Below are 25,046 nucleotides of genomic sequence, written 5' to 3'. Positions count from 1 at the left end.
ATATAAACCGTATTTTCTTTTCAACTGGATACTGTCATGCAGGGGTTGTTCAGCCAAATGCACATTAGAATATAATAAGAAATCCATAAACTAAAGCATGAGAAACTAAGACAGCAAAACACTGAAATACATGTGAAATTTATATCATGTCTAGATAATTTATGATACTGCCCAATGACATGGTTCTAAAGTTATCCAAATTTGCCCTCCATTTTAAAATGCACTTATGTAGATCAGGGAAAGCTTTTATTTATATATTTTTCTGACACAGCAAGCTCAGTTTTTTATTATCTCAGATCTCAGAACGCCCATGGACACACCTAGGCAAAGTAATGAGAGGAAACAAGAACAAGGGAAACCAGAAACAAATAACCAGTGTCCCCATTGTATATCCACATTACTTTGCAACGCTAAAGTAAGCTATTTTCTGTGAATGTGCGAGAGTTACAAATCATTAGCCACAATATGTAAATAAATAGAAGAACAACAAAGTAAATTTATTTGAACTACAAACTAGTGTATTTTATTATTATGACCATACATTAAATAATGTTGTTAGAAATACCAGTTTGGAGTTACAAGCAGTGTAAAAAGCTAAAAATTACTGGTTTATATTAAAAAAATAATTTAATATTAATATACCAATACAATATGTTGATATCCACCATAGGTGGTAAATGTAGAAAGCCGCATGATGGATTCAAGGTCATCACAAGTGTTTTTAATTAGAGACTAATAAATACTTTCATACACACACATTTGTAGCATGCACAGATCTGTTATATATTCTTTGTGACAGTGTGTATTGTGGCAGGGCACACACAGAAACATTTTTGCAAAGGCAACATCGAAATCAGTCCAGTCTAAAACAGTCTAGCAAAATAAATAATAATAAAACAAATATATATAATGCTATAAACTGCACGGTGCAAAAAGTGCAAGGTGCATGTGAATTACAGATGTTTCAGCACATTGCTAAATGCTAAATTCAGCGCTCACATTACAACAAACATTCACCCTTTTCTTTGTGTATTATCAATTAGATAATCAGCTGGATATAATTAGCTTCAAGAGAGTATGACAGTTAGCATGCATGACACATAACACTACAACAGTGTTGGGGTAACACATTACAAGTAATGCGAGTTGAGTAATCAGATTACTTTTTCTAAGTAACTAGTAAAGTAGTGCATTACTTTTGATTTACAACAAATTATCTAAGTTAATTTTTCAAACAAGTAACACAAGTTAGTTTGATTTCCCATTTATTAACTGACGGCTCTCCTGTCCCCAAATTGAGAGAAATCAGGAGTAATGCTGCCTTCATGTGCTATTAGAAATTTGATCATTTCCACTTATGAAGTCTTGATTATGGGTGTGTTGCGTTCAAGTGGCCCGCCAATTTTGGGAACTTGGGTATAAAAAATTTCCCGAACGTCCCAGTGGCAGATAAGACTTGAGAGGGCGCTCATGTGCAATTTTTACCAAGGAAACTCGTATTTACGATCATTCTGATAGCATGTGAAGGCAGCATAAGTGCAGAGGTGTTGTGCGCGCTGTGTGAACATGATGGTTATTGTAGTTGTAGACTAAATGTGAGCAGGCATTTACTCACCTCATTTGCACAAAAACAGATTCAGTATTCCTCAAAATGAATAAAAACAGTGAAATGCAAATGCAGAATACCCAATATTATGTAAACCTGCACTAATTAAATAGTATCTTAACACAAATTTATTTAATCTCACTTTATTAACCAATGTCTTTTTTAACCCTCTGGTATTGTTCACTTAGGAGTCACACATCTGAAATGTAACCTTTTTATTTTCAGTCAAATCAATGTAATATATGTTGACCAATAGTATTTGTTTCTTTTTTCTTTTATATTTTGAGAGAATGTTATGTCACTAATTAATATTTATGCAACAATTATGATAATTTTTTCCCATTGAAAATAATAAAAACTTATGTTCCCTTTCGAAAGGGAACTCTACACTATGTCAGAATGACGCTATGGGGAACGCCTCAGGCGTGACAGGTGTCTGAAATCACTATCAAATCACGGCAATCACATTGACCGGCGACAGCCCGTGAATCATTAACGTGAATGATTAACGTGCGACCTGCAAGTATAAAAGGGTGCCTTGCAAACATGACAAACATTCTTTTCGTCTTTAGGGACTGTCTGTTTGATATCGCGGGAAAAGTCGGCAAAGAAAGAGAAAATGAAACGCACGGAGAAGGCTGAAAGCTTCAGGAGGTGTGCGGATCCGTGCCCAAGGTATTTGACGCCGGGTGATTCACACGAACTGTGCGTTCTCTGTCTGGGCAAAGAGCATGCACAGGCGGCTCTTGAGGGAGCTGTCTGTGCAAACTGTGAGCGTTTTGCGTTGAAAACGCTCCGCTCTCGTCTAGCCCTCTTCTCGAGTGAGGAGGGCTCACCATCTGTACCTCGTGGCTCAGGTCCCGCTCGCGCTGAGGCAGAGCGGCGACTCGCGTCATGGGGTTCCCAGAGGGATCTCGCCGATCGTCTTGAGAGGGGTGTTAACCTCTCAGATGATTCGGCGGATGACGAGGGTGAGTTGCAGGTGGATGACGAAGAGGATTTTTCTCCTACTGTTCCTGCAACAGATGCTCTTCAGGACGGGCAGGTGATGGATGATGAGGAGGTCATTCAGGTGGACCCTGAACCCTCTCAGCCACCCTGCCCCGTGTATGCTGAGCTGCTGGATGTAATGGAACGCGCCACTGACAGGTTGCAACTGCCATGGCGGCGCGTTAGGGGAGAAGTTGTTCGTGGCAGGCTGGACGATCGATTTCTCCCCGGCCATAGACCACCAGCTCAGGCGAGCCTTCCATTTCTTCCTGATCTCCATACTGAGATCGAGAGGGCATGGAAGAACCCATACTCTGCTCGGATCCACCGACATCAGCGGGCTAGTTTCGCTGATGTTGAGGGGATCGCCGAGTATGGGTATGTGTCGATGCCGCCCATTGACGAGACGTTTGCGAACCATCTCGTGTCTGGGCGGGCGTCGACACTGAGTGCTCCAGCCCTGCCATCCAAACCGCTCAAGACCACAGCGCGTTTGAATGGCAGAGCATACACGGCAGCGGGTCAGGCCGGTGCTGCCCTGCACACTATGGCGGTGTTGCAGGCGTACCGGGCCGACCTGCTGGGGGATCTCGACCAGGGGGCAGGGCTGTCCCCTGAGGCGGTGGCTGAGCTGAGCTGCACCACAGATCTTGCTCTCCGGGCCACTAAACAGACTGCCGCTTCGATCGGTCGATCGATGGCGGCAAAGGCATCTGTGGTTGAACCTGGCTGGCATCGGGGAGAAAGAGAAGGCCTTTCTCCTTGATGCACCGGTTTCGCCCTCTGAACTTTTTGGCACCTCCGTGGAGGCGGTGGTTGGAAAGTTCAGGGAGGCGAAGGCGCGCTCAGCGGCGTTTAAGACCTGTATACTGCTGAGATCCGGATCCGAGCCCAGACAGGCGGGAGAGCCTGGCCCTTCACGACCTGAGGGCCGTAGACAGGGCCAGAGAGCTAGTGTCGCCTCTCGTGCACCCCCTCCATGTAGGAGCAGGTCACAGAGGAGGCGTGACTCCCGCAGGAAAAAGAAGGATCTGAGGGAGGTGATCCAGTACAAACAATCACAGCGTTAGTGATGGATCATCTCCTGGAGGGCTGTTACTATCCCAGCCCTCTCCTCTTTTTCCCGACTCCCCAGGCGTTTCTTACACCAGGCCTGGGGCTGGGTCTATGATGAGAACAAGGTTCTGATGGCCCGCCTCGGCTTGGTTGGTGAGAGCGCCTCTTTCAGGCATGTAAAGTGATGGACCCCAGGTTCATAAAGAACTCTCTGGCGAGTCTTCACTCCGCACGCCGCAGGTGAACTGGTTGGTTCTTAATATCATTTCTGTGTGTATACTAACACTGATTTGTATTTCTCTACAGACCTTGTTCCCTGTATAGACCTAGGGAGTCATTCTTTTTGCTTTAGGTTTGGACTGACGCTGGTGCTTCAGATAGATCTTAGGTCTTACCTATTGGTTTGTGACTTTGGTATCCTGAGTATTTCGCTCCCCTGAGCTCTGTAAGGTGTCAGTAGGTTAAGTGTTTCACAGCCTCTCAATCAAGTAGGCTGTGGCTCCTTCGAGCCCTCAGGTAGATCTATGCTTATAGGTCGGCCCTAACCCGGGCCGCCTCTGTAGCTGGCCTAGGCTATGTTTGGGATGTTGGAGGCGTTCTGCTAAGTATAGCTGCCGCATTCATTATGTGTTAGGCTTCCTCCCCGAGATTTCAGCCTCCTCCCTTAAATGGGAGTTGTTGGCCAAGGCCCGCCCCTTTCACTGCATTCAGGGGTGATAGAGTAATGCAGGGTGGTAGTTGAGGTATGATCCTTCAGGCAGGGTTAGGCTGTCTTTCGCTCTGCGATGTGATAGTTTGCCAGACCCTGCCGAACAGAGCTACTTGTATTAGGTTGGAGCCACTTGCAGGCCCGCTCCCTGTCTAACATTTCAGGGGCATATGGTGTTACTCCCCCGCTAACTCAGGGTAGTTTTGAGTAGTCCATTCTCAGCTCTGTATTATCTACCTCACACCATGATGGCTCCGGTTGAGCAGGGAGTTCTAACTACATTTCATTCCGGTCTTTTGAACTCCGCTCCCTTGAAGCCAGAGCATTGCCATGAGCTGACGCCCATGCATATAGTAGGTAGGCCATTAAATTGGGGCCTCCACTAGGCAGAGTGGCGTATGTTGTACTCCCCTGCTATGAGGGTATTGCTTTTTTGCTGAGTACACTGCCTTTGGCAATGTGATTAGGTACCAGGAGGCTGTAAGCGCTGTAGTAACAGTTTTTCTGCCTTGAAGGCTGCACAGTTAGGTAGTAGGCCCCAGCAGGCCTCCTTGACCGGGTAGCCCCTAAAATAGGGCACCTAGGCCAGCTCACCTTCGGTGGTTGGCCCTGGTAGTTTGGGCAGAAGGCTCACTACCGAGTAGTAGGTCTTAACAGGCCTCCTCGGAGGTGGGTCACAACATTGTGAAGCATACACTAGGACAAAACTATAGGAAAAGTTTTTTATAGTATGGTTCCAGCAGTGTTCATTAATGTAGCAGAAAGACTCGCTATCAGTTAGTAGGCTCTACCGGGCCTCCCTGTTAGGCGAGTCCCCAGCAGCAGTTACATCCAGCTGATTAGACTGTTTCAGGAAGTAGGCCTCTTCAGGCCTCCCTGAAGATGGGCTCCCACGTTTTTTGGTGGTGATCAGGTAGTAGGCTTTACTAGGCCTCCCTGAGGGCTAGATCCCTGATACGGTGGTATTAAGTGGCAGGTCCCACAGGCTTTCCTGAGGTTGAACTATCAGGTAGTAGGTCTCATAAGGCCTCCCTGAAGGCAAAGCCCCATAGACAGTCAACTGGACTGCCAGTCTGGCCCACTGTCAGCTGTGGTTTTCAGGTAGTAGGCCTCTCCAGGCCTCCTTGAAAGTAAGCTCCTTCATGTCATGGTTCTCTGGTAGTAGGCCTCACCAGGCCTCCCTGGAGTTGAGTTCCAACATACCTTTAGTTTCCACTTAATGTGGTTTTCTGGTAACGGGTAGTAGGCCTCTCTAGGCCTCTCTGTAAGTGAACTCCCATGTACTGTGGTTATCAGGTAGTAGGCTTCATTAGGCCTCCCTGAAGTTGAGCTCCCACATACTGTGGTTATCATGTAGTAGGCCTCTCCAGGCCTCCTTGGAAGGTTAGCTCCCACTTACTGTGTGTTTCCACTTAGCATGGTGTTTCGGGTAGTAGGCCTCGCTAGGCCTCCCTGAAAGTGAGCTCCCACGTTTTGTGGTTATCAGATAGTAGGCTTTACCAGGCCTCTCTGAAGGTGAGCTCCCACATACTGTGGTTGTCAGGTAGTAGGCCTCTCCAGGTCTCCCTGAGTAGTTTCACTGTGGTGCTGGGTTTTGTAAGCTAGTGGCCGCTTACTTTCAGTTTAGCAGACCTTATCAGGCAGCAACCGAAGGTGAGCTTGCGCCCTGGCTCTACTCAAGTTTTATTCTCTGCTACGGGTTCCCTCCTGGAACCTCTTTATCCTGCTACAGCCTGGTTGCCTACCAGGTAGATCTAATGCTCCCCTCACTGAGGGTCAGTATGAGTATGTGGTCTCCTGAGTCTGGTCAGTCGGTCGTAGGCCTCTCATGAGGCCTCCAAGTTAGATCAGTCCTTAGGCCCTCACAGGCCTCCTTAGTGTTTTGAAACACAAACACTGGGTTGATCCGTGGATCGAGTAGAGAAACTCCCCTCGCTGGCAAGGGTTGTAAAGCACTATGCTGAGTCATACTCTCCAGGATATCCCGTCTCTGAGAGCCGGTCCGAGTGGTTCACTGCCTGCTTGGCAGTCCCTCGGGTTGGATGCCTTCCTAAAGGCAAGTATCCAGAGGCTCTGTCTTCGGACTGACAGGAAGTGGCCAGACTGTAGTGTCTTATATAGTGACACCAGGTCAGGCCTGCCTGGTGGCATTTCAGGTGGCACGTTCCCCTGAATAGTGACTGGCTGGGGTTCCCTCAGGTTCCCTAGCCACATTCCCTAGAAGGGACCCCTTCTAGGAAGTTGAAGTTGTGGTCCTAGGCCCTTGAGCAGGCCCAGGTAGACCTTTCACTAAACTATGTTTATGGAGGTTTTCTGTGGTATCTTATAGCTTGGGCTTTGACCGTAGGGAGTGCTGTCACTGACAGCCCAGTGTGACCTGGGGGTGAGTGGTTCTAGCGTTCATTTGAATTGCCGGTTCTGACAGTTGTCACTGCCTTTGGCATGCACTCCCCTTAGCATGGTGGCGTTGGTATATCGTTCCCCATAGCGTCATTCTGACGTAGTGTAGAGTTCCCTTTCGAAAGGGAACGTCTCAGGTTACGACTGTAACCTATGTTCCCTGAGAACAGGGAACGAGACACTACGTCTTCCTGCCATGCCTCGGGGCCTGCCTGCAACAGTCCCTTCAGACGATAGGATGTTTGTCATGTTTGCAAGGCGCCCTTTTATACTTGCAGGTCGCACGTTAATCATTCACGTTAATGATTCACGGGCTGTCGCCGGTCAATGTGATTGCCGTGATTTGATAGTGATTTCAGACACCTGTCACGTCTGAGGCGTTCCCCATAGCGTCATTCTGACGTAGTGTCTCGTTCCCTGTTCTCAGGGAACATAGGTTACAGTCGTAACCTGAGACGTTTCAATTAAAGATGTACTTCATGGCCCCTTAAATTCAGATTAGTGTCATCTGGTGGGAGTAAAAAAAGAAAAACATCTGTAGTGCCATGGTGTAACCACTAGATTCCTATATATTCCTAAAATAAATCTGGGATGGCGCCGAGTATGGCTGCTGCGTTGCGAGCTCCGCCACAACATTGTAGTTTTTTGTTTGTTTTGTTTACAGCTCTTCTGTTTTTCGTCTTGGATGTTGTCTGCCTTATTGTGTACGACAGACAAACACTGTTGGACATTGGTTTGGTAATCGCACACCGAAAACCGGACTTTATATTCTACAAAGACGACCCGCTGTTTACAACCACGGCAGCGGAAACGCATCCGGAGAAGGGGAAGAAGAGCCGGCGTTCTCATCAGAGTAAGACGGCGCGCAAATCGACCCCCGCTTCCCAGTTTTTTACTGGCAAATGTTCCGTCTCTGGACAACAAGCTCTGCGAGCTGAGAGCGCGAATCTCTTTCCAACGTGAGACGAGGGACTGCTGCATTATCTGCCTTACAGAAACTTGGATGTCTGCTGAGATTTCAGATTCGGCCATCGAAATTGCGGGGTTCTCCGTGCATCAAGCGGACAGAGCAAAAGACCTCTCAGGTAAAAGCAGAGGCGGTGGTGTATGTTTTATGATCAACAAATCTTGGTGTGATCAGAGGAACGTACATTCTATCAAGTCTTTCTGCTCTCCTGATCTGGAATTTCTCATGCTTCTGTGTCGACCATTCTGGCTACCGAGGGAATTCACAGCGGTCATTATCACAGCTATGTACATTCCCCCACAAGCCGACACAGACCGTGCACTAAAGGAACTGTATGAGAATAAGCGAGCAGGAAATCTCGCACCCTGAGGCCGCGTTCATTGTGTCTGGGGACTTTAACAAAGCTAACTTCAAGAAAATAGCACCAAAATACCACCAACACATAAAATTCAACACACGAGGGCACCGGGTTTTGGATCATTGCTATTCTCCTTTCCGGGATGGCTACAAATCCCTCCCTCGCCCACCACTTGGCAAATCAGACCATTCTTCTGTTCTCCTAAAACTAAAACAGAATACACCCACCCTCAGAACGATCCAGTGCTGGTCGGACCAATCAGACTCGATACTACAGGATTGTTTTGATCACGCGGACTGGAAGATGTTCCGGTTGGCCTCTGATAACAACATCGAGATCTACGCTGATAGCGTAACGTGTTTCATCAGGAAGTGCGTAGAGGACGTTGTTCCGACCAAAACAATATGGATTTACCCTAACCAGAAACCATGGATAAATAGCGAAGTTCGTGCGGCACTCAATGCACGGACCTCCGCTTTTAATTCCGGGATTGTGGAGGAGCATAAACAAGCTAGTTATGCCCTCCGAAAAACTATCAGAGTAGCAAAACAGCATTACAGGGACAAGATTGATAGACAGTTCAACATCACCGACTCTAGAAGCATGTGGCAGGGAATTAATATCATCACGGACTACAAAGGGAACACAAACTCCACAGTGAACACTGCTACCTCTCTCCCAGATGAGCTAAACACTCGCGGAGAGAGCTCTCGCGGCTGAAGCTACAGAGGTTAGTACACTCTCCGTCTCTGTAGCGGATGTAAACCGATCATTCCGACGGGTGAACATCCGAAAAGCCGCGGGTCCATACGGCATTCTAGGCCGTGTCATCAGAGAATGCGCGAACCAACTGGCTGGTGTTTTTACGGACATTTTCAACTTGTCCCTCTCCTCGTCTGTAGTCCCCACATGTTTCAAAACGTCCATCATTGTACCTGTACCGATGCAATCCAATATCACCTGCTTAAATGACTGGCGTCCTGTTTCTCTGACCCCCATCATCAGCAAATGCTTTGAGAGACTAGTCAGAGATTACATCTGCTCCGTTTTACCTCCCTCACTGGACCCATTGCAGTTTGCATACCGCAACAACCGTTCCACTGATGATGCTATTGCATCTACAATATACACTGCTCTCTCCCACCTGGAAAAAAGGAACACATATGTGAGAATGCTGTTTGTAGACTACAGCTCAGCATTCAACACCATAGTGCCCTCCATGCTTGATATGAAACTCCGGGCTCTGGGCTTAAACAGCTTGCTGTGCACCTGGATCCTGGACTTCCTGTCAAACAGACGCCAGGTGGTTAGAATGGGCAGCAACATCTCCTCATCACTGACCTTCAACACTGGAGCCCCACAGGGCTGTGTTCTCAGCCCTCTCTTGTACTCCTTGTACACACATGACTGTATGGCAACTCATAGCTCCAATACCATCATTAAGTTTGCTGATGATACGACAGTGGTAGGTCTGATCACCGACAACGATGGAACGGCCTACAGAGAGGAGGTGCACACTCTGACACGCTGGTGTCAGGAGCACAACCTCTCCCTCAACGTCAGCAAGACCAAAGAGCTAGTGGTTGACTTCAGGAGGAGTGACAGAGAACACAGCTCCATCACCATCAATGGAGCACCGGTGGAGAGAGTCAGCAGCTTCAAGTTCCTCAGTGTCCACATCACAGAGGAACTCACATGGTCCGTCCACACCGAGGCCGTTGTGAAGAAGGCTCATCAGCGCCTCTTCTTCCTGAGAGGGCTGAGGAAGTTTGGAATGAACCGCCAAATCCTCACACGGTTCTACACCAGCACTGTAGAGAGCATCATGACTGGCTGCATCATTGCCTGGTACGGCAATACCACCGCCCGTGACCACATAGCCCTGCAAAGGTTGGTGCGCACTGCCAGTCGTATCATCGGAGGTGAGCTTCCCTCCCTCCAGGAAATATATGCCAGGCGGTGTGTGAAGAAAGCTCAGAGGATCATCAGAGACTCCAGCCACTCATTGCTACTGCTCTCATTGCTACTATCAGGCAGGCGGTACCGGAGCATCAGGACACGCACCAGCCGACTCCATGACAGCTTCTCCCCCCAAGCAATTAGATTTCTAAACTCTTGATCCCTCATGATCAATAACCCATAAACAGTCTGCATGTCAACACACCTCAACTTAACCTACTGAATATTTTACATTTATTTTCTTTCGTATGTGTATTTATTGTATGTATAGATGTCTATATTGTATATTGTACATTATTTATTGTATATTGTTTATATGGTATATATATATGTATATATGGTATATGTATATATGTACATACATATATAGTGTATATGGTGCTGTGAGTTATTGTGCGCACATTAGATGTGTAAATCTGGAAATTGCAAACTGTTATACGTCCATTGTGTCATGACTGTTATGTTGTTTGGAACTGCACCTAAGAATTTCACCCACTGTTCCACTTGTGTATATGGTTGTGTGACAATAAAGTGATTTGATTTTGATTTGATAACTCACTTGTAAATTTTAGTTATTTTAGACATAAAAACGTACTTTTAATTAGCATGAGGATTCGGATATGCAGTATATTTAGGCATTCTCAATTTAAACTTTTTATCAAGGTTTAGATATTTTCTGTTTGAAATGTTGATTTGAAGTGTCAGTTTTTCAATTAAAGGCACAATATGTAAGTTTTCGCCGCCAGAAGTTGCATTTTCAAAACAATAACAGGCGAAGCTTAATGACGCTATGAAGGAGAGTGTAATGATGGGAGATGTAGTTTTCACCATCCAGAGATGTATGGAATTCATGAATAATTTTCACGGATGAGGTAATGACTGAATTAATTTTTGTATTACCTGTACGTTTGATCACACTATTTTATGTCATCTTAATGAATTAGCTGCAAGGAATGTGAAATGTAATGCTATATTAACATTACTACATACGGATATGTGACTATTTTTCAAATGATTTGGTGTGTTAATGCTGCACAGTTTTAGCCTACATGTTTAAAACAATCATACTAAAAGTAAATTTGAATGAAGCCACAGTATTTGCAAGTTATGGGTAAATATTTTTGTGCAACACACACTGTATTTAATTTTCCTGCCGTAGACTTGGTCACCAGACTTGATAAAAAAGTGTTACTGAAGTACAAATGAAGTGCAACTGTATGTGTACAACAATAAATAATATATTTGCTTACCTGTCTATTAAAGATGCATTGTGTAATATTTAGGAGGATCTATTGACAGAAAATGCAATATAATATACATAACTATGTTTTCATTGGTGTATAAAGATCCTACATAATGAGCCGTTATGTTTTTATTACCTTAGAATGAGTCATTGAGTAGCCAGCTATCTACATACATCGAATCTAGTTTTGATATTTGATGTCTGATTTTCAATATAAATGACAAAGTAACAGAAACTTATTAATGTTATTGGGTGTTTTTTTTATTTTATTTTTTTATTAAATTACTCAAAAATTAGTGGATTGTGTCCAGTTGAGTGTGCTTAGTACATTAGAGGTGGATTAATACACGTTTTTAGTATTTAAAAATGAATGAGGCCCCTTTCAACAATGTCATAAGCTGACAGGGGTCGAAAGGTCCCTGAAAGGAGTGGTGGGAACCTTGGGCACATATCCAGGCCAGGGCCTCAAGATCACGTGAGAGTTAGCCGGCCCGATGCCTCGTTGACCAAAAATGCCTGCAGGTCCCCTACCCTCTTGATGGAGACCAAAGCAACCAGGAGCACCACCTTCATAGAAAGGTATATAAGCTTGAGTGAGTGCAATGGCTCGAAGGGAGCTCTCTGCAGTGCAGAAAGTATCACTGCGAGGTCCCAAGAGGGCATGTGTAGAGGCCGAGGAGGTTAAAGGACCTCTACAGACCTGACGACCATGTCATGCTGTCCTATCGTCTTAGACTCCACAAGCACGTGGTGCGCAGAGATCACAGCCACATAAACCTTCAGGGTGGAAGGAGACAGCCTTCGTTCCAAACATTCTTGGAGGAAGGAGAGCACAGACCCGATCAGGCATTTTCTGAGATCTTCTCTGCGAGAAGAACACCAGGTGACAAAGAGGTTCCACTTCATGGCATCAAGACTCTAGCTGAAGTGATGGTAGCCACCACCTGAGGTGGTAGGGTGCTCAAAGGCCAAAGGGTGCCCCATCCCTCATAAAGGAGGTTCTTCCTCAAAAGGATTGGCCAGGGAGGGGCTGTCACGAGAAGCACCAGTTCTGAGAACCAAGTCTGGGTGGGCCAATGAGGCGCAACCCAAAGGACCTGCTCCTCGTCCTTCCTGATCTTGTACAGGACCTATGCAAGAAGGCTGACCGGGGGAGTCAGGGAGTAAAACCTTGGTCAGGGAGTAAAACCAGTGGCAGTGAGAAATGTCTTGGGAGGCAAACAGATCTACCTGTGAGTCGCCGAACTGTTCCCAAATCAGCTGAACCATCTGGGGATGGAGTCTCGATTCCCCGGGACATGAGCGTTGTCATGAGAGCTCATCGGCTGCACAATTGAGCTCGCCCGAAATGTGAATGGCACGAAGCGACCTCAGATGCTTGTGACTCTATAACAAGAGAAGGCGGGAAAGTTGCGACATACGGCGGGAGCGTAGACCACCGTGACGGTTGATGTACGCTACTGTCGCTGTGTTGTCTGAACGGACTAGTACGTGCTTGCCCTTGAGCAACATCCGAAAATGGTGCAGAGCTAAGCGTACTGCCAGCAACTCGAGGCAATTGACATGCAGAAGGTGCTGGGGTCCTGTCCAGGAGCCCACGGCAGCATGTCCATTGTACATGGAACCCCATCCCGTGGCTGATGCATCTGTTGACACAACAACATGCCCGGGCACTCGTTCTAAGTGCACTCCGGCCTGTAGAAAATAGAAGTTCAACCACGAGGTGAATGTCTGACGACAGGCCCCGAGTGACTCGATCGTGAAGCCAGTGCTGAAGCGGTCTCATATGAAGCAGTCCGAGCGGTGTGACTGCCGCTGCGAATGCCATATGCCCCAGGAGCCTCTGAAATAACTTCAGTGAAACCACATACTTGCCCTCAAATTGAAGCAGTGACTGCGCACGTACATGGTAACCGAGTCAATTTCCATACCGTGAAAAGTGATCCTCTGCACGGGGGAGAGTTTGCTCCTTTCCCAGTTGACCTGAAGGCCCAGATGGGCGAGGTGCCGGAGTACCAGGTCCCTGTGTTCGCAAACCTGCTCTCGAGAGTGTGCTAGGATCAGCCAGTCGTTGGGATAGTTCAGGATGCGAACACCTTGTTGCCTGAGTGGCACAAGGGCTGCCTTGACGGCCTTCGTGAAGACGCGAGGAGACAGGGCTAACCCGAATGGGAGTACCATGTACTGGTATGCTTGTCCCTCGAAAGCAAACCATATAAATGGTCTGTGTCAAGGAAGAATGGAGACATGAAAGTATGCTTCAGGTCGATCGCTGCAAACCAATCCGACAGACGAACGCATTAGAAAATGCATTTGGCTGAAAACATCTTGAATGGAAGCCTGTGAAGGGACAAGAGCAGCAAGGTGGGGCGCTGGTGGGGCACTGACATCCGCAGCCTCTGGGGGCTCAGAGATAGGGGTGTCAGTTCTTCCCTTTAACAACAATAGGGTGCTGCAGGCCGTGGCCGACGGTGGGACAAAAAGAGAACTAAGGATTCTCCCTAGGCCGGGATTGTGGATTCTGGAGGGATTCTGGAGGGCTGGGGGACAGAGTGGCCCTGCAACCATCTCCTGGAGAGAACTGCAGCCTTTCTCTGAGCTGCCCGCATCAGGACGTGGGCTGGGGAGCCTTCCTGCGGCCACCTCGACTCCCACAAATCTGCCAGGTTGAGCCAAAGGTGCCTTTCCTGGACCACACAAGTGGATATCACCTGACCCACGGAGCATGCCGTCACCTTCGTCGCCCATGCGGCGAGGTCGGTGGCGATACACAGTTCTTGCATGAGCCCTGGATCAGCCCTGCCCTCATGCATGTCTCGGAGCACCCATGCCTGATATACTTGCAGGATGGCCATAGCATGCAAAGAGGAGGCAGCCTGCCCCTCGGCTCTATAGGCAAATACAATCATCAAGCCTTGAGCGCTCGGGACATGGTGGGAGGTTCCACTCAAACCCGTTGCTCGCCGCTGCCAAGGAAAGCATGGCAGTCAGTTCCGGATCAGACTCGGGCAATGCTGGCACCCCCGAAGGAGGCAGCACAGCCGAATCTTCATCTCTGGATGACTCAAGCCCACCTTGTGATGCGGCGATGGACATGACATCATCTGCTGAGGCGCCAAATGAAACGCTGGGCCAGCCACAAGACTGGCCAGCGACCTCATCCGGCAACCTCACAGGTTGCAATGCGCCAGAGGGGGGTGTGGCTCGAGGAATATTCGTCGGGTTATTCCACACAGTCACACTCCGTCACCGCAACCAGAAATACACAGGCGAGACATCTTTAAAATGATGTGCCACGTGCAGCTCTTTTAGAAAGCATAAAACTCAACAGCACTGCTGAAGCGCTCAGGGAGAAAACACACACTGTTGGCAGATCACTGCACAGACCAGCAGCAGGAATGTGATCTCGCTGGAACACGCCATCACACCAACACAGCTGAAGAGTCTCTTTTCTCTTCTCGTCTCAGAACTCATAGACAGCTTGCAGTGGAGAGAAGTGAAGAAACACTCGGCTCCGAAGCAAAAACATAATGCGAGATTGCACGCACAGCTCCTTTTATACCCACGAGGTGGGGCGGAGTTGTGCTATGCAAATTTCGCAGACCCATGGCATTGTTTTGCCATTGGCTCGTTTTGTAGAACTCGAAGGTGATAGGCTTCTAAGCGAAACCCTCACGTAACTCGGAGTGACTGACTAAAAGGGAACTCTGGTTTTCATGTTGAGTGTGTGACAATGAGAAACATGGCGGTCTCTATTTGATGATCACTTTTCACAATTAAAAATGTAAGCAAAACAGGTTTAATTGTTCTTAATTTTCTAGGAGTAGAGTTAAAAAACCCTTGCTGTATTTCCTTGTGTGACAATTAAAAAAATAAGTTACTCTGAATCCTTACAGTACAAAAACAATATACAGGTATATGTATAAAAATGTTAAGCTTGGGAGCACAGATGTTAGTTTGGTATAATAATAAAAAAAAAGACCCTTGGCAGATTACAGTTGAAGTTTAACCCTCTGGGGTCGGCGATCACGCCGGCGTGATCTGTTTGCTTTTTTTCTTATCAGTACAAAAGAGACTCAAAATACTCTGTTGATTTTGATCTTACATATAAGTGTTATACATTATTCGATCCTGTTAAGTGTACATTTTTCCGTGTATACTCACAATAAAAACAAAGTGTAATTCTTTTTGCCAAATAAAGAAAAATAAACATGATGCGAGTTCTGCCTTCTCTCTATCAGTGAAGTCCATTCTGAAACGCGTCCAAAAATGAACTGTAACTCAGTGAATACTCAGTCACACAGGCATACAGGCATATAAAGCTTGAATTCTCTTCTTCTAAATGAAGTAATTTATATTAAAAAACAAATATTCTCAGTTTATGTAATCTGCATGAAAAGAGAGAGATGTCAGTCATTCTCATTTCATCTCATTATAGCTCATTAAGTGCTAATGTGAACACGCCCACGGAGAGCGCGCACTATTCAAACGCAAATGATCTGAGGCGATCCGTGCAAATGTGTCAACGTCCACATCAGATCGATAAAACTCATCAAGTTTAATCAGCTTAATGTACTCTACGTCATCTTGCTACGCTGTGAGGAATAATACTATCGTAATAATTATCCTGGGAAATTGACCTCAGAAGTGCCGGTTTAGATTCATTTTGATAATATGACAAAACGATTTGAATTTGAATTGTGTAAATTTTAAGTATTTGCAAGTGTAATCTAACAAAATTGAATTTTAGGTGGTAGTTTAAATAGTTCTGAATTTGATTTTTTTAAACGAATATTGAACATTTGAAATTTAACAAATTGAAATGTTTTTATGGCTGAATTTTATAGACATGTATTTTCAAACAGCTATTTTTTTTGTTCTGAATTCTTATACTGCAAATATTCATTTAAAAAAAATACAGATTCAAGTTTTCAAGATGAAGAAATTCGGAACTTCAAATTCAGTTTTCTAAAATTCAATCTCAAAAATTCATTCTCAAAAATTCAGATCTTACAGAAAGTAGGTCACAGGTCATCCACAGGGAAGAGTAAAGAATCTCAGATAAGTCGAACAGAGCATTTTGGCTGCACTGTAGTAGTTTTCTGCCGCAAACGCGGTGGTGGTTCAAGAGAATCTGTGTATCTTTCGTTCAGTCGTTTTTTTTATTTAATATTAAGAGTAGAAAAATGAGAAAACAGCTTGAGTATTAGATTTCTAATATTCTAGTAATAATAGTCCGCTGCAGCAGTTGCACGGAGCTTACAAAACTTAACGCGTGTATTGCAACTATAAGCTACATTTAATTATCTCATCAAACAACTAGACTAACGAATGGCTCGGTACAACAGAAGAGCCTAGAAAGGGCTTTTTCTCTGTGTAGACCAGCAGTTGGTCTGAATTTGCTATAACGTACTGGTTACTTTCGTAACCTCGGTTCCCTTAGAGATAAGGGAACGAGTACTGCGTTGCAAACGCTATGGGAAAACTCCTTTTCTCGAGAACATTGAAGCCTTTATTTTAAAACGCATTTGCTACAGCACAGGCTAGAGCATCAGACCCACGTGAGTGAGCTGACAGGCTGTGCTGTGGGCAACTGCACGAACCAATGGCGGAAAGACAGAAGCGCGCGAGCCAATCAGGGCGCTTGGCGCTCTGTCACTGTCAAGCGCGCGAAACTACACGTGACCATAACATATAAATACAGATAGAATCCGCCATTTGACAGGTATAATCGACTGAAGCGACAAACCTGCCATAAGAAAAATAGCACGGCAAGGCAACGCAGTACTCGTTCCCTTATCTCTAAGGGAACCGAGGTTACGAAAGTAACCAGTACGTTCCCTTACGAGAACGTTCTCTCGTACTGCGTTGCAAACGCTATGGGAACGTTTCCATTTAAAACGCCGTGCTATTAATCTTTTGGCCGCTCTGACTCACCAGAGTTCCGGGAAGTACAGAATAGCCAGGATAAAAAGAGACCGAACATCGGGCCCATCAATTATCCGTAATAAAGACTGGCCAGAGCCAGTCATTTAACCCACAAGGTGATAGCCGTGTGTTTAATATCAAACTAGCCTGGGTCAGCAGAGCCAGAGTCTAGACTGAAAAGACTGTAACTGCAAAGCAGGGACATTAAAGTTATAATTCATCGGATCTGGCCAGAGCCAGTCACTTAGCCCACAAAGTGAAAACCGTGTGTTCAATATCAACTAGACTGGGTCACAGAGCCAGTGTCTAGACAGAAGAACTGTAGCTACAAGCAAGGGCATTAAAGCTATAATTCAACAATGTGGACGGAGCGGATATCCGGCCGCCGCACATATGCTATAGATGGGAATACCCAAGTGACCATGGTTCAAAACTAGTCTGGATCCACAGAGCCAGAGTCTAGACAGAAAGAACGCATGTCTGCAGAGCAGGGACATCCAGCTTATAGAATCTCACAAATGTGGACGGAGCGGACCAGCCGGCCGCCGCACAAATGTCTTCAATGGGAATACCACTTGACCAAGCCCACGAAGAGGCAACACCTCTCGTGGAATGAGCTCTAACACCTATGGGACAAGAGAGGCCCAGTGAGGTGTAAGCCAGGGCAATGGCGTCAACTATCCATCTGGACAGTGTGGTTTTAGTGACCGGGAGGCCCTTGGATCGGCCCCCGAAACACACAAAGAGCTGTTCAGACTGTCTGAAAGAGGCCGAACGCTCCAGATAAATTCTCAAAGCTCTGACTGGGCAAAGCATGAGAGAATCGCTATCCTCCTCGGAGGAGGGGAGAGCTGACAGAGAAATAACCTGGGCTCTGAACGGAGTTGAGAGCACCTTAGGAACATATCCATGTCTTGGCCTAAGAATGACCTTGGAGTCATTAGGACCAAACTCCAGACAGGAAGCGCTGGTAGACAGCGCCTGTAAATCCCTATTCTCTTTACTGACGCCAGTGCTAGAAGCAGGGCGGTTTTCAGAGAGAGAGACTTAGGATCAGCTGACTGAAGTGGTTCAAAGGGAGGTCCCTTAAGAGCCCGCAGGACCAAGGAGAGGTCCCAGGCCGGAACAGACGGTGGCCGAGGCGGGTTAAGCCTCCTGGCGCCCCTGAGGAAGCGAACTATAAGGTCGCTTTTTCCTAAGGAGGCCCCGGCTTCCAATACGTGAAAAGCAGCAATGGCTGCCACGTACACTTGAGAGTGGAGGGGGAGCGACCCGCGTCCAACATCTCCTGTAGAAAAGACAGTACTCTTGGTACTTCACAAGTGTATGGGTCGAGGTCTCGAGCTAAACACCAGCTGGAAAACACTGACCATTTACTGAGATAGAGGCGTCTGGTAGACGGAGCTCTAGCTTCCTTTATAGTATTCAGGACGCCCTCTGGGAGGTTCTGGGGTACCCGTTGAGTGGCCATACATGTAGGGCCCATAAGTCGGGACGGGGATGCCAGATTGTCCTGTTGGCCTGAGTCAGGAGGTCGCGCCTCACTGGGATTGGCCACGGGTCTGCTACAGACAGCTGCATCAACTCTGGGAACCAAACCTGGGTCCGCCAGAGAGGAGCTACTAATAGCACTGCGCTTTTCGTGTTCCTGATCCGTTCGATGACCTGAGGGAGCATCGAGACCGGGGGGAACGCATAGAGAGGAAGGTTGGGCCAGTCATGGGCCAACGCATCCCTGCTCTTTGAGAAAAAGATTGGGCATTGACAGTTGTCTTTTGAGGCGAAAAGATCTACTTCTGCCTTCCCGAAGACCTCCCAGAGTAGGAGAACTGTCTGAGGGTGGAGAGACCATTCCTCTGGGGGAACTCTGCCCCGAGAGAGCATGTCTGCTCCTGTATTCAACGTGCCTGGCACGTGAGCTGCCCTGAGCGAGCGCAGATTGGTGTGAGCCCATAGCAAGAGCTGTGAGGCTATGGCAAACAGGTTGCGGGACCTGAGGCCGCCCTGGCGATTTATGTAAGAGACCACCGACATGTTGTCCGTCCGTACCAACACGTGGTGTCCCGCCAGGTATGGGAGGAATGTTTTTAGGGCTAGAAAAACTGCTCTCATTTCGAGGCAGTTTATGTGTAGGCGTTTCTCCGAGCTCGACCAGAGGCCGGAGGCAGGCCTGCCCTCGTACAGAGCTCCCCAACCGGAGTTGGAGGCGTCTGTTGAAATCATCCTCCTCTCTGAAACTACCCCCATGCTTACGCCCTGCTGGTACCAGCTGGCGTTTTTCCAAGGGGCCAGGGCTTGAACACAGCGCTGGTCCACCTTGATAATCAAGTGGCCTGAATGCCAGGCGTGGGGTGGCACCAGAGGAGCCAGCCACAGCTGAAGAGGACGCATACGCAGTAGGCCTAGTTGGAGTACTGATGATGCAGAGGCCATCAGGCCAAGGATCCTCTGAAACGTTCTGAGGGGTACAAGAGAGCCCTCTATGAACGATGCCGTGAGCTGCTGAATCGTTAGAGCACGGGCCGGTGTGGGCCATGCTCTCATAAGTACGGAGTCGAGAACTGTTCCCAGGAACGTGATACGTTGGCTGGGCAACAGAACACTCTTTGCAACATTGACCCTGAGCCCTAGACATTCTAGATGGCTGAGCAGCCAGGCTTTGTGAGTATGTGACTCCGCCGCTGACTGGGTCAGTATGAGCCAGTCGTCGAGGTAGTTTAGGATGCGCATTCCCCGCTGTCTCAGGGGGGAGAGAGCTGCATCCATGCACTTCGTGAATGTACGAGGCGCTAGTGCCAGTCCAAATGGAAGAACTGTGTACTGGTATGTCTGCCCCTCGAAGGCGAATCTCAAGAATGGCCTGTGGTGGGGGTTCACTTGAATGTGAAAGTAAGCGTCTTTCAGATCTACTGAGAAAAACCAGTCGCCTGGGCGAATCTGCGCCAGGATATGTCTGGTCGTGAGCATTCTGAACGGCCGTGACATGAGAGCCTTGTTCAGATGTCTGAGATCTAAAATGGGTCTCAGGCCGCCGTCTTTCTTTGGAACAAGAAAGTATCGGCTGTAAAAACCTGACTCGCTCAGAGAAGGGGGGATCCTCTCGATGGCCCCTTTCGCCAGCAGACTTAACACTTCGGTGCGGAGGACATGACTCAATGTGCCCCTTACCGTGGTTTGTATAACCGCGCGAAAACGCGGTGGTCTGCGGGCGAACTGAAGCGAGTAACCATGCTTTATGATGTTCATCACCCATACCGAAACTCCGGGGATAGCTTGCCAAGCTAGAGCCCGCAGAGCTAGAGGCATTATCATATCTGGAACACCCAGAGTGGGGGGCTCGGACTGACATGTATGCATGTGAGAAATTATGCTCGATTTGTGCTTTGTGTGGGTCGCTGTTAAAACAGCGTTTGTTTGCAGGGGTGCGTGACATGTGACGGGCCCATGAACTGCATTTAGAACTGCTGCAGCCGCCTGAACTGAAGAGGGAGCCGTGAGCAGTAGTCGAGCGATTTTTGGGGCTGGTCCGGCCGCAGCGGGACAGTGACCCCTCTTTGTGCCGGTTAGGACGGCTTCTTGGGCTCGTGATCGAGCGTCAGCTTCGGCCGCGGGCCCTGGCGCTTAGGGAACGGGAACCGTTTCGCTGGCTTCATGTGCTTACTGGTCTCAGCCGCTGGGCGGGGCTGGAGGACCTGGGACACCACTTTCTCAGGTCGCGGCGTGCTCTTGGGGCGCCGTTGGACTGAGCTGGAGCGCTTTGGTAGAAAGTGTCTCATGGCGCTGGAAGCCTTCTGAGCTTCAGTGAAGCGATCGGCGAAGCCGCTGACAGATGGGCCGAAGAGACCTGAGGCTGTGACGGGCGAGTCGAGGAAGGCAGATTTATCCGCGTCCCTGATCTCGGTTAAGTTTAGCCAGAGGTGGCGCTCCATTACCACTAGGCTGGCCATATTGCGGCCCAGGGCTTGAGCGGTGGTCTTCGTGGCCCTCAGTGCCAGATCCGTGGCACTCCTGAGGTCTTTAAATGTGTCTGGGTCCGGGCCTGACTCATCCATGGAACGGAGAAGTTTGGCCTGGAAGGCTTGAAGCGTCGCCATGGCGTGAAGTGCAGAGGCGGCTTGACCGGCGGCAGCGTATGCGCGGCTGGCAATGGCCGAAGTAGTTCTGCACGGCTTAGAAAGGTGCACCGTCTTAGACCTCCAACTACCTGCAGTGGGGGGGCATAAGTGTGCAGCGACCGCTTCCTCCAGTGGGGGGAGAGACACATATCCTTTCTCTTCAGCGCCGTCAACAGTGGAGAGCGTAGAAGAGGCGGATGAGCGCGTTCGCGCTGAAAAGGGCGCGCGCCAGCATTTTGTGAGCTCTTCGTGAACCTCAGGCATAAATGGAGCGGCGCGCTGACGAGGGGCCTGCTGGCGCCCCGGCAGGTACCATTCATCGAGGCGGCTTCTGGCGGGCTCAGCTGGAGAAAGCCAATCGAGTCCCAACTCGTCAACAGCGCGAGACATGACACGGAGAAGTTCGGCGTCAATGCTCGCTCGAGTATCAGAAAACTCTAGCTGAGAGGGGGGGGCGGGGTCCGCGGAGCCCGACCAATCCTCGCTCTCAGATGCCGCCATAGAAAGTGCGTCATCGACGTCATCCGGAGATGCGCCGAAAGAGACGAGTCCAGCCGCTTCAGACGAGGGGCGCTGCTCGCTCCGAGAGAACAGGACAGGCGAAGAAGGCGTGGGCGAGGCACGAGGAGAAAGGCCCGGCGTGCACTCGCTAAACTCACCGCGCTCAGGACGCCTCTGATCGCGCCGCTTCTTCCTACGGGGCTCGTGGGGCGCCGAAGACGGAAGGTGGGCGGAATCGGTCACCGTCGAAGACAGCCTTGAACGGAGAACGGAGACAGGCATCCCGTCGCAGAATTGGCAGCCGCCTTTCATGAGCGCTGCCTCGGCGTGCTCAGGGCCGAGGCAGGCCGCACACTGGGTGTGTCCGTCGGATGCATGCAGGGAGACCCCGCAGCTCTCACAGATGGAGAGAGGCATTATGCCGCGCTGTGAAAACAGCGGTTTGCTCTTTTAGATAAATATGCAATGAAAAGGATATAATTTTTCGACGGATGCCACAGGGAAACGCTCAGCTGGCGAGATGCCGGGATGCGAAGCTGTTCCGCTGGACGGCTTTTCCACGACGAGGGCTTCTTACGACCGGAGAAAATCAGCGACGAGGTGAGTCGAGCTGAAGGAGATTAAATCTGTCAAATGGCGGATTCTATCTGTATTTATATGTTATGGTCACGTGTAGTTTCGCGCGCTTGACAGTGACAGAGCGCCAAGCGCCCTGATTGGCTCGCGCGCTTCTGTCTTTCCGCCATTGGTTCGTGCAGTTGCCCACAGCACAGCCTATCAGCTCACTCACGTGGGTCTGATGCTCTAGCCTGTGCTGTAGCAAATGCGTTTTAAAATAAAGGCTTCAATATTCTCGAGAAAAGGAGTTTTCCCATAGCGTTTGCAACGCAGTACGAGAGAACGTTCTCGTAAGGGAACTTATAGGCTAGCCTATTTTCCGGACTGTATAGGCTAAGTCACGTTTTATCATGACACACGCTGTGATTTATTCCAAAGTGACATATATAATGCATTTAACGTTAAATAATCTAAATATTGACTTTCAAAAGTAGGCACGCCAAGAAGGCTATTCTCTGTATTTTGGTTCAGTTTTGGTGAGCGCCAGAAAGATCTAAAGAGACCGAGACACGCTAAAGCAGCCAAAATGCTCTGTTCGACTTATCTGAGATCCTTTACTCTTCCCTGTGGATGACCTGTGACCTACTTTCTGTAAGATCTGAATTTTTGAGAATGAATTTTTGAGATTGAATTTTTGAGATTGAATTTTAGAAAGCTGAATTTGAAGTTCCAAATTTCTTCATCTTGAAAACTTTAATCTGTATTTTTTAAAACTGAATATTTGCAGTATAAGAATTCAGAATAAAAAAACTATCTGTTTGAAAATACATGTCTATAAATTTCAGCCATAAAAACATTTCAATTTGTTAAATTTCAAATGTTCAATATTCGTTTAAAAAAAATCAAATTCAGAACTATTTAAACTACCACCTAAAATTCAATTTTGTTAGATTACACTTGCAAATAATTCAAATTTACACAATTCAAATTCAAATCGTTTTGTCATATTAAAAGCTCCATAGTTATGGCCAGGGTTCGAATTACAAAGTGGCTTTCGGGGGAGCCCTATTTTCCGATCCTCCCTGACTGACTTTAACGCTTTTGGTGCATGTTCGGGCATTTAAAACAATAGGTTTACAGTAAACAGTACAGAACGTACTTGGTTACTTACGTAACCTTGGTTACCTTAGACTAGAGATAAGGGAACGAGTACTGCGTTGCCTTGCCGTGCTATCTCTCTCACGTCAGGTGTTTTCGCTTCAGTCGATTAGATCTGTCATATGGCGAGTTTTCTCTATTTATACTCTTCTATTTGGCGCGCAGAGTCTGGCAGGGTGCCAAGCGCTCCTATTGGATCGCGCGCTTCTGCTTTCTCGCCATTGGTTTGTGCAGTTGCCTCAGCACAGCCTATCAGCGCGCTCGCGCGAGCTCTGATGCTCTCGCTTGTGCTGCTGCAATGCGTTTTAAAATAAAGGCTTCAATATTCTCGAGAAAAGGAGTTTTCCCTTGTACAGAATGTACAAGAAATGTACAGAAAATCAAAATCTATATGCGACACAAAAAAATGGACTGTGTTTTAGAGCTCCCCCTAAATGTCTCAAAGTAGGCTTTCAGGGGAGCCCAGGTCCTTTTCAGGGGAGCCGAGCTCCCCTTAGCTCCCCCGTAATTCGAACCCTGGTTATGGCCGTTTTTGTTTCCGACACACACTGTACACAGTAGACAGATCACAACAGACTGGGCCATCTGGCCAATCAGAGCAGAGTAGCTTGTGGAAAGGAGGAATTTAGAGAGACTGATTCATCAGACGAGTCGTTTGAAAATCATTGAAATATGTGGAGATGTGCAACGTATATTATGAGAAAATGAAACAGTTTTTTGACCTTTGATGCATGTAAACCTGTTGTAGGAGACCTCCAAAACAACATTAGGAGACTTTAAAATAGCATAATGTGCACTTTAATTTGCAAATGATCAGAAATCATACAAACATTACACAAAAACAGCTTTTTGTTAATGCATATTTATTGTTTTGGCATACAACAACAAAATAATGCCCAAACAGTAAATTATGCATTCATAAAACAGATGTTTGATTTATAAATCATGTGAATAATTGCATTTACAACATATATACTAAATGATGTGCTTGCTGCAAAATTACTAAGGAATGGCTCTCGATCGATTCCTCCTCTGGTCCGTCTTAAAAGAAAGTCCTGTAAAAAGAGTGACAGAAAATATAAAAATAAGATTAGTCTGATAGATATTTAAAAGAGGGTTTCCTTCTGAGGGGAACATCGGCGCCGTGTCATGGTGTTGACGCAATGGGAACGCCTTTAGAGCTGGCCTAGGACAAAGTCAGGTGAGGGAACTCAGTGCGTAATTAATTCTATAAATAACACCTGCGCAAGAGCATCACCAGCTACTTGTCTTCAGAAGCTGCTTGTCAATCACTGTGTGTGCAAAACTATTTGTCTGTCTTTAGAACAGGAGATGTGTTTCACTGTGCCCCCGTTACATTGTTGGGGATGACCGACACAAGCTGTGTATTCTTTGTTTGGGAGCAGAGCTCGATAAACTCTCGGAGGATCTGATTATGTGCACTGCAAGCATTTTAATTTGAGAAAGCTCAGCTCCTGCCTCGCCCTCTTTGATGATC

The 25,046-nt window shown here is 47.5% G+C and overlaps 1 protein-coding gene across 1 annotated transcript in view; it reads right to left on the bottom strand.

The window, feature by feature from the left end:
* Positions 1-24,331: 24,331 nt before the first annotated feature.
* Positions 24,332-25,046, bottom strand: part of ush1c (Usher syndrome 1C) — a 35,408-nt gene continuing 34,693 nt past the window's right edge. The window contains exon 21 of the mRNA XM_081355717.1: positions 24,332-24,603. Within this exon, the coding sequence (XP_081211843.1) occupies positions 24,591-24,603 (13 nt within the window). The 3' untranslated portion in view covers positions 24,332-24,590. The remainder of the gene's footprint in view (positions 24,604-25,046) is intronic.

Source organism: Scardinius erythrophthalmus (assembly GCF_964197995.2).
Source record: "Scardinius erythrophthalmus genome assembly, chromosome: 24".
Classification (NCBI taxonomy): Eukaryota; Metazoa; Chordata; class Actinopteri; order Cypriniformes; family Leuciscidae; genus Scardinius; species Scardinius erythrophthalmus.
This window is presented reverse-complemented; position numbering and strand designations above follow the sequence as displayed.